The sequence below is a fragment of the Scomber scombrus genome, chromosome 14, assembly GCF_963691925.1.
Source record: "Scomber scombrus chromosome 14, fScoSco1.1, whole genome shotgun sequence".
NCBI classification, from domain to species: Eukaryota; Metazoa; Chordata; class Actinopteri; order Scombriformes; family Scombridae; genus Scomber; species Scomber scombrus.
Window position 1 is genome coordinate 28,807,443 of NC_084983.1, and position 16,215 is coordinate 28,823,657.

The 16,215-nt window shown below is 41.3% G+C and overlaps 1 protein-coding gene across 1 annotated transcript in view; it reads left to right on the forward strand.

Moving 5' to 3' along the window:
* The first annotated feature begins 282 nt into the window (after positions 1–282).
* LOC133994097 (Na(+)/citrate cotransporter-like) overlaps positions 283–16,215 on the forward strand; it is a 16,461-nt gene continuing 528 nt past the window's right edge. Inside the window, exons 1-13 of the mRNA XM_062433292.1 lie at positions 283–687; positions 5,740–5,868; positions 6,230–6,366; positions 6,547–6,782; positions 7,706–7,876; positions 8,313–8,478; positions 9,301–9,423; positions 9,593–9,805; positions 14,096–14,199; positions 14,268–14,389; positions 14,583–14,744; positions 14,912–15,049; positions 15,686–16,215. The exon at positions 15,686–16,215 is cut by the window's right edge and continues 528 nt beyond it. Coding sequence (XP_062289276.1) covers positions 574–687; positions 5,740–5,868; positions 6,230–6,366; positions 6,547–6,782; positions 7,706–7,876; positions 8,313–8,478; positions 9,301–9,423; positions 9,593–9,805; positions 14,096–14,199; positions 14,268–14,389; positions 14,583–14,744; positions 14,912–15,049; positions 15,686–15,814 — 1,944 coding nt within the window. The 5' untranslated portion in view covers positions 283–573 and the 3' untranslated portion in view covers positions 15,815–16,215. The remainder of the gene's footprint in view (positions 688–5,739; positions 5,869–6,229; positions 6,367–6,546; positions 6,783–7,705; positions 7,877–8,312; positions 8,479–9,300; positions 9,424–9,592; positions 9,806–14,095; positions 14,200–14,267; positions 14,390–14,582; positions 14,745–14,911; positions 15,050–15,685) is intronic.

Genomic DNA, 16,215 nt, shown 5'->3' on the forward strand with positions numbered 1-16,215 from the left:
TGTGTGTGTGTGTGTGTGTGTGTGTGTGTGTGTGTGTGTGTGTGTGTGTGTGTGTGTGTGTGTGTGTGTGTGTGTGTGTGTGTGTGTGTGTGTGTGTAAACCTGATATGTTGAATTGTGCAGATTCGGTGCAGGAGGATACCAGGTGAGCTCAGCCTGACGTAAACAGAAGATCTGATTCCTCTTCTGTGTTTACTCTGGTGAAAGTTTAGATAGTCTGCAGGGACACCGCGTGTTTGGGTGTGTGTGTGTGTGTGTGTGTGTGTGTGTGTGTGTGTGTGTGTGTGTGTGTGTGTGTGTGTGTGTGTGTGTGTGTGTGTGTGTGTGTGTGTGTGTGGTAACTCACATTAAGTTAATATTTAGTGTAGACCGTGAAATGCATCACAAATGTGTTGGAGAGAGACAGAAACCGGCAGACAGAGTGTCAGCAGTAAAGAGAGAGCAGAGTCTCATTGATACAGTTGTTCTCTGACGGAGAGTCATTTAGACTTTTTCTCTATCATCATTATCATCATCTTCATCTTCATTATCATCATCATCATCTTCTTCATCATCATCTTCATCCCCATCATCCATGTCGGTTCTTCCTCTGCGGGTGAAAATGTTGCGGCAGGTCTGGAGGATGAAGGGCATCTTCATCCTGGTCTGCAGCCCGTTCGTCCTGCTGCCGCTCGCACTCAGCACATCGGTGAGACCAGTTTACTGACAATGGACCAGTTTAACATTTCCAGTTAGTGTTTTACTGAGTTTGACCAGTTAAACTTTTTAGCTAAAAATGTAAGATTTTAATTTACCAGTTTGCTGATTAACAGCTACGTTTGCATTTTAATGTACTTGACCAGTTTAAACAACCAGTTTCCTGGGAACTAGTTTGAATGAATAGTTTGAATAGTTTGAATTGCTGAGAACAAACCAGACTTACTGGTTTATGAGTGGCAACCAGTCTAACCAGTTTACTGATATATAGTTGACAGAATAGTTCAAATGAATGGTTTCCTGGACACTGAGCAGCTCAGTTAACCAGTTAACAGAGTGATAACCAGTCTATTTAACCAGTTTCATGATCACTGACCAGTTCAAGATACTGGTTTATGAACACTAACCTAAATTTACTAGCTAATGTTAATCACTAAATAACATGTAAAAGTGACAAAGTGCCGATTTATGGAAAGTTTTGTCCCAGTCAGAAATAATCTGACAATAACTTTTACACATTTTTGCAACAGTTAAACCGATGAGATAAAATGTGTTAATCAGTGAGCTTCAGGTACTGATTCCTGGATTTTATGGCCATTTTTGGACGAAGCTGTTTTCAGTTAACCAGCTGCTGACTGCAGCTTCACATGAGAGTGGTGTCAATGTCTTTAACTCTCAGTCAGAAGACAAATAAATGTGTCTTCCAAAATGTTGATGCTGAAATTCACCTGCTCATAAAAACCCAGTTTAAAATGTGAAAGGATTCTGATATGAAATATTTAGAGTACATTCAATGTGACAAATAAGAGAACCGATTTCATTACTAGGATGTCAAAACGTTTTAATTGAACATTTAGAGATAACTTCACAGAAAGCAAGTTGTCTGTCAGAGTTTTATTGTGATAGTTCACATTGGTCAGGCTGGAGAGATCCAGTATGGAGTTCAGTGTTGGTATTAGTACATTACACAAATTAATTCACTGTATCTTTAGAGAGTTTCTATCAGTCTCTGCTGTGAAGGAAGAATCCTTATCTGCCTTCATGTCTGAACTTTCTCTCTCTGCCTCTGATGAGAGTTAAAGTTACAATGATTGAGTCCCACAGCTGATCTGTGACAGGAAGCAGAGAGCACAGAGTCTGATAGATAAAGGCAGTGTAACATCATCTTAAGACAATAACATAAATTCACATGTGAGTGCAAATAAAAGTTGAAGCAGAATGTATTTAAGGGGAAATCATCAGTGTGTGTTTCCAGGTGGATTAAAGGAGTATAAAGACTTCAGTGTGTTTAGTGTGAGATGATGATGTCACCGATGATGTCACTTGAATCACCTCCAGGGCCCCATCTTTGTTAGTTTCTCCCGGCGCAGTTGTCATTTTCTCGCCCTGCGCCCGGGTTGTCTAAATAGCAAATGCACCAGTCTGTGCGCCTATATGTTATAGGGTATAGGGTATAGTTATATGGGCGTGTTGGTCGCACAATGAGGTGTGGTCAGGCTCATGCGTTGCTATTTTGAGGCAGATGAAAGCGATTGCGCCACTGACCAAAAAAAAACCAGGTCTAAAGTCACTGGTGCATATGTCACTGTTATTAAAGGATCATCAAGAGTCCAATATGCTGCTAGATAGGCGACACTGTGCCTGTTACACACACACGGACGCACAGCAGCACACACACATGCAAAACATCACAAATAAAAGGACCACGATGTGAATTCGTATTATGATGAACATCAACATATTAAATAAAGTCACAATGACACTATGTGCCATTATTGGCGCTTTTCCACTCTACAGTTCTAGCTCGACTCGGCTCGGTTTGGTACCAGGAACCTTTTCCATTACAAAAAAGTACTTACTCAACGTGAGCGGGGTCGTCATAGCAACGCAGCATTAAACTGCCGTGACTTTGTTTTCTACGTGACACAAACACATAAACAATGGAGGACATGGAGGCGATGGTGTACCTGCTGCTGTATGAGGCTTTCTGTCTCACACAAAGCAAGAGAAGAGAAACGAATCGCTGTAACGCTGTTGTTGGTATTCAAAAATGCCGGGTTTGATTCTTGTGTGGGACGGCTCATGACTCTTCCAGTGACTCTCTGACCAATCAGAGGCCGGCAGTCTGTTGACGTCACATTTAGTATCGGCAGAGCAGATACTAAAAAAGTACCAGGTACCAGGTACTATCCCTGATGGAGACGCAGAAAAAATTGAGTCGAGTCGTGCTGGAACTGTGTAGTGGAAAAGCGCCATATGTAATGATCAATGAAACTGTCAATGTAGTCTACCAATCCTGGTAGATCCGCCATCAAACTAACAATCTGCCTGGATATTAAAGGGAGATGACAATCATCGATCATAACAAACCCCAAACTCAGACTGAACTGTCAGAGGTTGAGTTGCATTGTGGGTAATGAAGGATGTTAACTGTTTAATGTGTTTATTGATTCTGAATTCAGATTAGCTAATTAATGGATTAGTTGATTTCTTTTTAAAAACAGTTTGATTATTGATTAATTGTTTTTTTTTTTTTCCTTTAGTCTATAAATTGTCCTAAAACGATACCTCAGAGTCCAACATGATTTCTCCAAAGTCCAAAACCCCAAAAATCCAGATGATGTCACATGATTGTTTGTGTTTGTGTGATAAATGACTTTCATCACTATCACATTGTATCGATCGATGGATGTTAGCAGCTCAGAACAGTCAGCAGGTCACATTCACAGCTTTCTGTCACTGATTGACAAACAGAGTCCAGACTGTGTGAAAGGTCACTGTCATAAGTTACTGACATGTTTTAATTAAAATTCATTCATTCAGTTAAAAGTCACTTTAGGGTCATTTCTGTCTTCCTGCTACACCGACAGCCTCCTAAAAAAAAGTACAAAAGTATAAAAGAACATTTCATGAATATTTTTGGTTTTGCTCCTAAAAGGTTTCTAATAACATTTCCCAGAAATTGACTCATCATGGAGGAATCAGCAGGTGTCTGTGTGTGTGTCTGTGTGTCTGTGTGTGTGTGTGTGTGTGTGTGTGTGTGTGTGTGTGTGTGTGTGTGTGTGTGTGTGTGTGTGTGTGTGTGTGTGTGTGTAACGCAGAACAGGTGAATGAAGGTTAATAAAAACAGAGACGGTGTGTTTGGACAGAGTCGCATCTCTGCAGGGTTCATGTTGTGCACTACTCTCTGCTTTCTCACACATTACATGAGGAACTGCATGTCTGTTCAACATGGTCCGACACAGAGAATGGATCATATCTCAGTTTATCACAGTAGTGAAACAAGTATTCAGATCCTGAACTACAAGTTTATTACAATTGGTTCAACACTGAGTCCACATCTTCAAAACTCTTTATACAACTTTACCAACACAGCAGAGAGCATCTTATTTTACACACAAACAAAACAACTCATGTGTCACAAACAACAAACAAACACAAGTGTGGCCCTTTAGTTGCACAGTTTCATTCATTTTCCATGAAATTGCACAAAAAACCCTGAAACATTCAGGTACAAATGATCAAAAACTGATGTTTAAGTTTGATTTGGTCTTTAAAGCCTTAAAAAGGAGACGATGGATTATTCAGTTAATGCTGACTCTGATTTCTTCAGTGCTGTCTGGTTAAAGGTTTTTATCAGTGATTGATGCATTTTGTTGTTGACAGATTTGGAGTTTGAACACAAGGTTGCCGATGTAAGAAGTTAAGTTCATAGTGAGGAAGTCAGTGGAAAGTGACAGAAAGTGGATTTGAGCTATTTGTGGCTGGTTAAAGACATGCTGCTGCATTCTGGAGCGTCTGCAGAGGTTTTAATGTACACACTGGCAGCGTTACAGTCTGCAAGCTGAGAAATGACTGCACATAATGCACAGGAGCCACATGCTCAGTTAAAGGTTACATACATATCATGTTTTTTTAATTCTTTTCTGATGTCAGATGTTAAACGTGGTCAAAGTTCAGAAACTTGAGATGAACATTTGATTAAATGCTGCCTGCAAGTCAAAAGTCAGGGCTTCAACCTGATCGCAACGCTTCATTTTCAACAGTTTTTTCTACCTTTCTGACGAGCTGACATCACACATGCCGAATTTAGCTTTGTTTGCTAAGGTGGTTGCTACAGTGGTTGCTAAGGTGTTTCCACTCTCGTATCTCAGATGAGATTCAGCTCCAACATGTACGGATGGATTTAAGAAGTTGAACATTTGGAGTAAAGAAGGAGCTAAAACGGCATGTTAATAGTAAGAGGCTGAGACTAGACCAGTATAAGATAAATAAGGAGTTTTTAACTGGAAATCATGTAAAGATATTCCTGTGGAGAGGCAGGATATTAATATAGAGATGGAAATGTAAAGATTATGAGCCTTAGTTCCTCCCTGGTGTCAGTCAGTCAAAATACTAGCAGAGATAAAGACCACAGCCCTGTAATATAATATGTAAAACAAAAGCTGTTTTTGTAGAAAATGAGAGAAGTGTTGACGCAGGCTCGTGCTGTGAGCTCTGAGGCCTGTCACATGTGTGCAGATTTACAACACGTATGATAATATGAAGGTTTATGTTCCTTCACGTTGCTGGACTCCAGATTCCTGCTGTGGAATAAAAGATTCTCAGAACTGATGCACAATACTACATAAATAAAGGAAAATATGACATTCTTCCATTAAAACGAATTATTTTAAGAATAAATAATAATGATAATAATAATAAACTTACTTTATACAGAAATGTACAAAAAGCTTAACATAGTTGAACCAGGATTAAAACAAGGTTCATTGTTTAAAATGGCAAACTTTAAGTCAATTCAAGCTCTGATCAGATTTTTATTTATGATCCCAAATCAATAAATATATATATATATATATATATATATATATATATATATATATATATATATATATATATATATATATATATATATATATATATTGTTTTGTTTTGTTTGTTTTGTTTTAAGGCATTTAAAAGCAGCTCGAAAGCAGTGTTGCACATTTGGATCTCAGAATTTGTTAAAATATGAATCATAAATGTGAAATGTTTTCCTGTGTAGGAGGCGGCCTGTGCTTATGTCATCGCCCTCATGGCGGTGTATTGGTGCACTGAGGTGTTGCCGCTGGCGGTGACGGCACTGCTGCCGACCATCCTGTTCCCCGTCCTCGGCATCATGCAGTCCAAAGATGTGAGACACACACACACACACACACACACACACACACACACACTGTACAACTAGAACCAAAATTTCAAAACTTTACAAAAATAAGTCAGGACTTCATTTTTAACATGAAGTCAGTGAAATTAGTCGTCAGCTGGTCAATTCTTCAGTCGGTGCCGTTAAACTACAGCAGCAGAAGTAGAGGAAAACATGAGGTGACATCATTAAAAGATTGGCAATCAAAGCTCAAACAAATTGGAAATATACTGAATATTTGTCTTTAATAAGTCAAATGGCTACTAACAACTTCATAATATACTTCATAATTTACGCCGGTAAGTCTTCACATTATGTTGTCAAATCATGTGTGTGTGTTGTTGTGCAGGTGTGTATGCAGTACCTGAAGGACACTAACATGCTGTTTGTGGGCGGGTTGATGGTGGCCGTTGCCGTGGAGCACTGGAACCTCCACAAACGCATCGCCCTCCGGGTGCTGCTGCTGGTGGGAGTCCGACCCGCCCTGTGAGTCTCCTGCTCTCTATATTTTTGTTAGTTTTAGACAAAAAACTAAAGACATTTTATTCTAGTCTTTTGTCTGAAAACCACATGTGCTCCTCAATGTTTCATATGTGAAACAGCACTTTACAAAGTTCAATTACTTCATAGCATCATCATGTTCCCCCCCGTGTGTCTGTGGAGCAGGTTGATGTTGGGGTTCATGGGAGTCACGGCCTTCCTGTCCATGTGGATCAGCAACACAGCGACCACCGCGATGATGGTTCCCATCGTCCAGGCCGTCCTGGAGCAGATCCAAGGCGAGGCAGACCCCGATCCCTCCTCCAAGACGCGGAGCAGGAGTGAAGTTTTACAGAAGGAGCATCAGGAGAAAACCATCAGCGTCCTGCAAACTGCTGTTTCCAACAACTCGGAAAACCCTGGTAAGACGACCCGTCAATCAGCAGATCAATGACCCCGGTCTATACGAGAGAAATGTATTAGAGTTTGGATGTTTCTCGTTCACTGAGTAGTTTCTTAAAATACAAAGTTGAAGCACCCTGCTGTTGTAAGATAATTACTTGATTACTTAACTTCAGTAACCTTTAAAGTAAGAGACTGAAAACAGGAGTCGTCGAACAGCCAACTGGGACTTTATTGAAGATAAACTGGACGCGGATTTACAACTATAGCTATCTCTTCCTCAACAGGAGGCGGATTCACAACTAAAGCTACTCCTTCTTTAATAGGAGGCGGGTCTATAACTAGAGGTCTAATCGGAATCACTGGGGGCAACGCGGCCAGAGTTAGTACTTCTGTCATCCATTTTGCAGTAGAAAAAACAGCCAAATGTATTTTGGAGTCAAATCCATGTTAACAAACCTGCAGCACACAATTTATATCCAGTCTCAGTGTTCATGACTAATGTTGGGAAATAGTGGAAATAGTGTCTCGATTCAAGTCTGTCCTCCCAAGATACAGGTCCTAATGCCAGTTGCCCAAAAACCCCAATAGAAACATATCTGCTCATTTAATGTAGAGAACTGCTTAATCAGAGAGTATAGTTTTTTATATCAACTATAACCACATTATTTCCCTGACCTTAACCATACATTAGTATTTTTAAGCCTCCTGTGTCTCCTTGAACACATTAACATAAAGTAACAGAAGCAGCTGTGTGAAGAGAGAAAAGAGAGCTTGAGAGAGAACTTTCACTCCACTACACACCAAGCCTAAAGTAAAGCAGTAAAGTTTCGTCTCTTACCCCCCAAAGTTGGGAAGGTGTTTAACGATCCAATAAGTACCTGTGGCCCTCAGGTTTAAAAGTCTAAAAGGGGCTAATTGTTTGCGGTGTGTTTGTTTCCAGATGTGAACGAGGACACTCTGACACAAGAGAGCTTAGAGAAAAGCAGCAACCTACGAGACAACCTGCTGTCTGAGCAGAAAGAGGCATTAGAGGGTCCGATGGACAGACAGGAGAGCATCAAACCAACACCACAAGACAAACCTCCATCAGGCTGCACCGACAGCGGGACAGGTGAGCACAGAGATGATAGTCTACATCTTTCAGTTCAGCTCTCAGATTCGTTTCTTTCCCTCCAAGCAGTTCAACTGATTTAGATACAAAAGTTTCTTGTGAAAACCTACAGAAATAGTCCACAGGAAGAGGAAATTATGGGGTTAATTTGAATATCACAAAAACATGACTGTTGATTCTCATCCAGTTATATTTGATTTGAGATGTGACACAATGGAAAATATAACAAGCTTTTAAACCCAGTGGTTTCCAACCCGCTACTTTCACTTCAATACAAACTACATCAAGCTCATAATACTCAAACCCATAATAAAGCTTGTAATACTCTACGTAATATTTTTACATCGGTGTAATGGTACTTTTACTTACTTCTTTTATAGAAATGAACTGAAAACTGTTGAGAATTAGATTCTTATAACTCTACAAACTATTTCAGTGGTTGTCTGCTGTCCGCTGGAGTTGGAGGAGGTGAGCGACGTGGAGGAGAGGACGAAGATGTGTAAAGGCCTCCTGCTGAGTGTGTGCTACGCAGCCAGCATCGGCGGCATCGCTACACTGACAGGGACCGGACCAAACCTGGTTCTGATTGGACAGATGAGCCAGTAAGAGCAAATACACAAGAACCAGACTGATACAGTAACATCCAAGTCATGTACAGTTTCATTAGCTGACTACTCCATGAGGATTGGGTAGAAGATAAAGAAATACTTTTTTGTTGGTTGTGGCTACTACAGGCACTTAAAGCGATGGTTCGGCGTAATTTCGACCTAGCGTCATATGCACCATGAGGTCTATTTAATCAACGCCTCAGCCCTTTTTTCATTTGGTCGCAAAATAGTGGAGTTAGAGCCATCAGCCGAATGGTTTAGTACAGGCGCTAACGGAACTCTAGATGTGCTGTGAGGGGATCTCGTGCGAGATTTCGACGATGTTTACAGCTTTAGCAGTAGCAGCAGAGTAAAAGCCATCAGGTAAGTGTTTATTTGAATAGACCCTATTTGTACTACTGTAGACGTTTGATAACAACCCAGGCATTATTAGTGGGATAATTTACGAGATACACTGGTGGGTCCGTTAGCGCCTGTACTAAGCCATTCGGCTGATGGCTCTAACTCCACCAGTTTGCGACAAAATGAAGAAAAGGGCTGAGGAGGTGATTAGATAGACCTCATGGTGCATATGACGCTAGGTCGAAATTACGCCGAACCATCGCCTTAAATTCAAATCTGCATTGTGTGGTTCCTCAGGGCTTGATCATCTTTTCAATCTACATGCTACCAACATGACATCAAGAGCGAACTACGTCAGTGTCCACATTTATGCAGACGATACCCAAATGTTTTAATAAGATTCTCACCCCTTAAAAACTGCTGTCCAAATTTTAATGGATCTCACCTCCTCTTTGGCATCTTCCCGTCTCACAGACTCTTCCCTCAGAACGGTGACGTCATCAACTTTGCATCCTGGTTTGTGTTTGCGTTCCCCACCATGGTGCTGATGCTGACGCTGGCCTGGTTCTGGCTGCAGTTCCTGTACATTGGCTGCAAGTGAGTCGAAATATTTGTGTTTATCCTTTAATCATCCAAGTCAAGAAGCTCAAATGTTTATCCAGAAAACAAGTTAAACCCAAAAAAATGTTGAAAAAGTACAAGATGAACTTGTACTTGAAATGTTCAGAGACCTTCAATTTGGCTTTCGTTCACCTTTTGGTTGCAGCTTGCGGCGGACGTGGGGTTGTGGGGCGGTGCAGACGGAGAAGGAGCGTGCTGCGTACGAGGTGATCAGGGAGGAGCATCGGCGTCTTGGACCTATGAGCTACGGAGAGGCCAACGTCCTGGTGGTCTTCGTCCTCATGGTGGTGCTGTGGTTCACACGAGACCCACGCTTCATGGACGGATGGGCCACACACCTCTTCAACGCCAAGGCTGAGTGAGTGCCAACAAACTATTATAATTTATCATTTGACCTCTGTTGGGCTTCTCACAGTCACTTAACCCTCCTGTTGTCCTCAAGTCAAGGAAGGAAGTTAGGAAGGGAGGAAGAAGGAAGGAAAGGAGGGAGAGAGGAAGGAAGGGGGGAGGAAAGTAACAGAAGGAGGGAGAGAGGAAAGGAAGGAAGGGGGGAAGGAAGGAAGGCAGGAAGGAAGGAAGGGAGGAAGAAGTAAGGAAAGGAGGGAGAGAGGAAGGAGGGAAGGAAGGAAGGAAGGAAGGAAGGAAGGAAGGAAGGGGGGAGGAAAGTAAAAGAAGGAGGGAGAGAGGAAAGGAAGGAAGGGGGGAAGGTAGGAAGGAAGGAAGGGAGGAAGAAGGAAGGAAAGGAGGGTGAAAGGAAGGAGGGAGGGAAGGAAGGAAGGTAGGGGGGAGGAAAGTAACAGTAGGAGGGAGAGAGGAAAGGTAGGAAGGGAGGAAGGAAGGAAGGGAGGAAGGAAAGGAGGAAGGAATGGAGAAAGAAGGAAGGAAAGGAGGGAGGAAGGGAGGAAGAAGGAAGGAAGGATGGAAGGGAGGAAGAAGGAAGGAAAGGAGGGAGAGAGGAAGGAGGGAAGGAAGGAAGGAAGGAAATGAGGGTGGAAGGAATGAAGGAGGGAGGGAAAGAAGGAAGGAAGGAAAGAATGACAGAAGGAAGGAAGGAAGGAACAGTCAAAACAGACGGGGTCAATTTGACCCGGGAGGACGACACAATGGTTAAATTAAATCACGTGAGAAGTTTGGAGATTAAATGTCCAAGAACTGCGAACAACTCTTTGACATCTGAAATGTAACGATTGTCTCCAATGGCATCCGCGTGATCACAAGCAAAAAAACTCAACAAAACTCATCATAGGTGAAGGCAGAAGCACTTTTAGTAGTATTGTACTTTGATGTTGCTCCAAAGAATTACACTGAAGCCAGTTTCACAACTTCCAGTTAAAACGCTCCAGCTGAGTACTGAACCATCTCCAAGTTCTTGTCCCCATAAAATACCAGAAATAAGTCACGTGCTTCATGTTCGTCATCATTTAATCAATATTCTGTTTACATTTGCTTTTTATCCAAATAACAACTTTTTTACCTCAGAATATTCCAACATTTCACATTTAAAGAATTTCCACTCATAGTTTTTCATGCACAGACTGAAAATACAAACAACAATCATGTGGATGGAAATGCTGATCACAGATGATCCCTGTGAATGTTTCCTGTGTTTTCAAGTTAGCTTCACTCAGTAAATGATCCTGAAACTCTTTAACAGAAACACTGCTGTGAATTCATTCTTCACATTTCTCAGTCTGTCTGTGTGTGTGTGTGTGTGTGTGTGTGTGTGTGTGTGTGTGTGTGTGTGTGTGTGTGTGTGTGTTCTCAGCACTGCTCCTGCATAAATGTAAAGTGGAAAAAGAAACAAGTTCAGAGATGAATGAGCCCAGACTGTTCTTTAACGCAGACCTTGCCTCGGGGCAGAATCTGTGAACAAACAGGAATCTGAGACAAAGAACAAACACAGGAAGCGTGTTCAGGGTACAAACAGTAAACTTTAATGTCACGTCAACAGTTGCTGCTGCTCTGACCTGTGGTGCTCGAACTGACATCACCTGCACACTTCATCTGGAGGCTTTTTCACCTCATAGGACTGATAGTTAACAGACCCAAACCAAAACAAACCACAACAACCGTTATCTCTGAATTTACCCTACAAATCAGGTTTTTGTGCAAAAATCTTTCGATTTTCTATTAGTATTTAAAATTTCATTTAAAAAATTGAGAACACAACCGTTTTTAATCTTTTCCAATATGGAAATAATAAACCCACTTGACATCCCTTAAAAAGCATTTAGTTGTTTGTTTTCTTTTATTTTCTACCTGGATCTAAATATGAAAAAATAAAAAGGGTTTTAATGAAATCAGACGGGTTCTGTTCTGCAGGTAACCAGGAGAGTGAGTTAATGTGGAAAGCGTTTACATCATAGACTGTATATAAGAAATGGACGTAACATCCGTGACGTCACCCATTGGTTTGTGGATTGCTGCTCAGAGGCCAATAGTATCGGATCTGAGCAGCGCCATCTTGATCCCATGCTGGGAAAAATAAAAATAGGGATTCTACTTATATGTGCATCAGGAGGAGCATGAGGCGCCCTCCTGAACCTGTGAACCAATCAACCTGTCAATCACGACGTAGCCACGCCCTAATGCATACCCTGCTTTATCGTCACATATAAAATCAGGGAGACCAAAATGTCCCAAATGAACATCATACTGAATTGAACAAGGCTTTAAACTAGCGATTGAGACCATAAACACATTTTGAAAACGTTTACTGAGGTTAGAAATCAAGTGAGAAGTTGGTGAATTCTCCATTGACTTGTATAGAGACGGAAGTCCTTTTGACACCAAAACAGTCGCCCCCTGGTGGCCTTTTGATAGAATGCAGTTTTAAGTTACTTCCGCGTTGGCCTCATTTCAGAGGACCAGAACTCCCCACCTGGTTTACATGCATGTTTACATTCAGATTATAAAGTGGTCTGCACATGTTTCAGTCTGGATTCATTTAACAGTAACCAGCTGCCTGTTGTAAGATTAAAACCAGGTCCAATACATCAAAGATAGCAATAAAAGAGAATAACACCTTCTACCTTCTACATCTACACTGCCTAATTTTTAAAACAATGATTTTATGTTACTACTAAAGCTTCTTTCTCACAATTCCTGGTGAATTTCTGATATAAATTGTCACTGTTCACACCTGCAGCTACATTCAGGAACATTTCTGTCACATGCCACGGCAATGCCAGAATAGACTATGGACAGTCCAGTAGATGGTGGTCATGCAACATTTGTGGATGCCAACCACCATAAAACTCAACAGTAGAAGAAGCAGATGAGGAAAGTACAGATTTACGTGAACATGGCAGGAGAGGAGCTGTTTTTGTCCAGTGTCAGTGTTCTTGTAATGTATCAGTGAAGTCTTGTGATTGGTTTTGTCGCTCCACATAAATGTGTCTTTTGTCAGGTGGACGTAACCTTTCACCTACTTGTCCCTGCAGTGTTACAGCTGCCAGTCACAACACAGCTGTACTGATATTCTGCTGAGATGTTACAAGGTCTTGAGGTGGAAAATTGGTGGTCCAGATTACCCTGAATATTGATCCCTGCCCCTGTTCACACATGACCCCATTGCAGGAAACATGTCAGGGACAGACTGCGAAAGAGGCTCTACAGTGTTTCCTTCAGTAACAGCAGACTGGGTGGAGAGGGGGGGGGGATTGGTCACCCTGGTCGTGCAGTTTGTGCAAATGGATGATTTCAACATGTTTCCTGATTACGCAGGTTAGTAGTGAAGCTCAGAGGTCCTTCAGTCAGTCAGCTGATCGTAGCTGAAAACATCATCTGGAATCATGCAGAAAAATGAAGACACAGTCTTTAAATGACATCTAATACTTTCCCCTTATCATTAAAAGTGACCTCATGCAGGGTATTAGGACAAATTAAAGTTGTAATTAATGATTGTTGCCATTATCAACAACCTCATTGTTTTTGTTGTAGACTTGACTCCTTCAACATTCACGTTCAAACTTTCAGCCTTTTCATTTACTCTGATGAGATTTTGAATGAATAATTGTACAATAACTCTTTAACATTTTTTAAATCAGCAGTTTGGTGACTGCAGGTGAAAATTCTCCTGAATAGAAATTCTTTTGAATGAAAATTCTCGAAAATTTAAAAACAAACACATTGCACAGGAGACATATTTGGAAATGTCCCAGTGCTTTTGGCCGTCTGTCTACACAAATACAAAAACGTTGTGGTGAAATCCCCATTCATGAGCCGAGCCGTCGCTAGATGTGACGACGGAGGTCAGTAAATTATGTGTAAATACTGATTGGAACAGGAGGTGAAGCTGAATGGTACTGTACTGTTTGGCAGTTTTACTTAAAAAGTTACTTTAAAATCACCTTCAGGTATGTTTATGTCATGAATGAGTAAGAACATCTTTGGACAGTAAAAACATTTTTGGAAAATGTGGGGATATTTTTGAAATTAGAGACCATTAAGAACATTTTTGGACAGTTGGAACTTTTTGGAAAGTCAGATACTGTACAGTGTAATCTTTGGCATTTTTGCTTGAAAAATTACTATTTTTTGTCTGATGAGTTTGGACCTTTATACTGAATTGATCATGTGACTCGTTATAGTTCAGGTAACACCACTCACCTTCACACCTTTATGTGTTCTGTCTTCTTCTCTGCAGGTTCGTCACCGATGCGACCGTCTCTCTTTTTGTTTCTGTGTTGTTGTTTGTTCTTCCGTCTGAGCCTCCGAGATACCTCTGCTGCTGGAGGAGCTCTGAGACAGGTACCACACACACACACACACACACACACTTTTTTTGTTTCTCATTAACACTTTTTACATGTTTTCAGACTCCCAGGTGTCTCGAGGCCCCGCCCCCTCCCTCCTCACCTGGCAGGTGACTCAGAAGAAGATGCCCTGGAACATCGTCCTGCTGTTGGGAGGAGGCTTCGCTCTGGCCAAAGGCAGCGAGGTGTGTGTGAGACCTTTACTTCTTCAGGGAGATATTAAGAAATATTTAGACACATTTAGAAATATTCAGACAAGGGAGAACCTTTTTGAAAAGTGAGAATATGTTTTATTTTGAAGAGTATTAAGAATAGTTTGAAAAGAAATAACATTTTGTGTGTGTGTGTGTGTGTGTGTGTGTGTGTGTGTGTTGTCAGGTGTCCGGTCTGTCCCGCTGGCTCGGTGCTCAGATGACACCGCTACACTCCATCCCTCCGTGGGCCATCGCTGTCATCCTCTGCCTCCTCATCGCCACCTTCACTGAGTGTGCTAGCAACGTAGCCACAGCAACACTCTTCATGCCCATCCTGGCGTCCATGGTAACAAAACACAAATACACACACAGTCTTAAAACACAATCAATGAATCATGTGATCAGAAGTTTTCATATGAACCTGATCATGTGATAAACTGGTCAACCGTCACCGTCAATCACCTCAACATCAGTAGTAAGTAAGTAAGTATATTTTTCTGTGTTTCTCTGCAGTCTCAGTCTATAAGCTTGAATCCTCTGTACGTGATGATCCCCTGCACCCTCAGCGCCTCCTTCGCCTTCATGCTGCCCGTTGCCACGCCGCCCAACGCCATCGTCTTCTCCTCCGGTTATCTCAAAGTGTCCGACATGGTGAGTCCTGCCTCTGGTAGAACAGAAGGAATGAACGCCAACATCTCATCTCTGTTTACCAGAATGTTTACAGACACTGGAAGTCTCAACAGCGCCGCTTCCTCAAAAAGTATCGATAAAGTTAAATATTTTAATGACTTGTATCCATTAGGAAATATTAAAAGTTATTGAGCAGATGCTATTTACTGTTTTATTTATGGCCGCATTCGTTGGTTCCAAACTGCAGCATTGAATTAAAAGCATTTTTATATAGCAAGAAGTAAGTATTTGTTGTCATATTTGTAATAAATGCTGCCGTACTACAAACTTAGAAAGTATATTTTTAGTGTTTTTGCTCTTCCACAAGAGACAATGAGACCTTTTATGTGTATTAACCTCGCATGAGTCTGAAGAGCTCATTTTATGTTTCTTTCCTTTAATAATGGTTGACACAAAGTTTAGAGATGGAAGATATGTTTTAAACTAGTTCAGGAAAGGAACAATACTTTATATATTTATTATTGGTTATAAATGTGGACATACAGTATATAAACAGTATGTAAGTATGTATCGTACACATTTTTGGTCATCTTCAGACCGACACAGGAAATCATAGTAACCTCTGTTGTCCTTCCTCCTCCTCTGCTCCCCCTGCAGGCTAAAACAGGCATTGTGATGAACATCATCGGGATCTGCTGCATCAGTCTGGCCATCAACAGTTGGGGTCGCGTCATGTTTGATCTGGATTCCTTCCCGTCATGGGCCAACAGCACTGCGCCCATGTAGGAGCACCACGGCTTTCTACAACCTGCTGCTACATCTTAATGTTTTATTCAACGTTTTCAGGCTTCGTCACTCATCACTGGATGGTGACATTTTTTATTTTTGTATTTGTATACTGTATGTACTGCAGAATGTGAAAGCTGGTTCTGAGCCACCAGAAGCATCAAGAGTGTGTTTTCCACATGTTTTGTTGTCAGAACTGTACTTTTCTTTAGCAGAAACTGTTGAAACGAAAATGTTTGCAGCCTCCAGGATTAAGTCTCCTTAGGTTAGGGTTATATGGGGGTGGAGGGATAATGCTGTAAACACTTTCTGTTTAACACTGACACTGATTTATTCTCTAATTACTCTCAAACACTGCAAATACTCATATTTAAGCAGGTGACACCAACAAACGTTTGGCA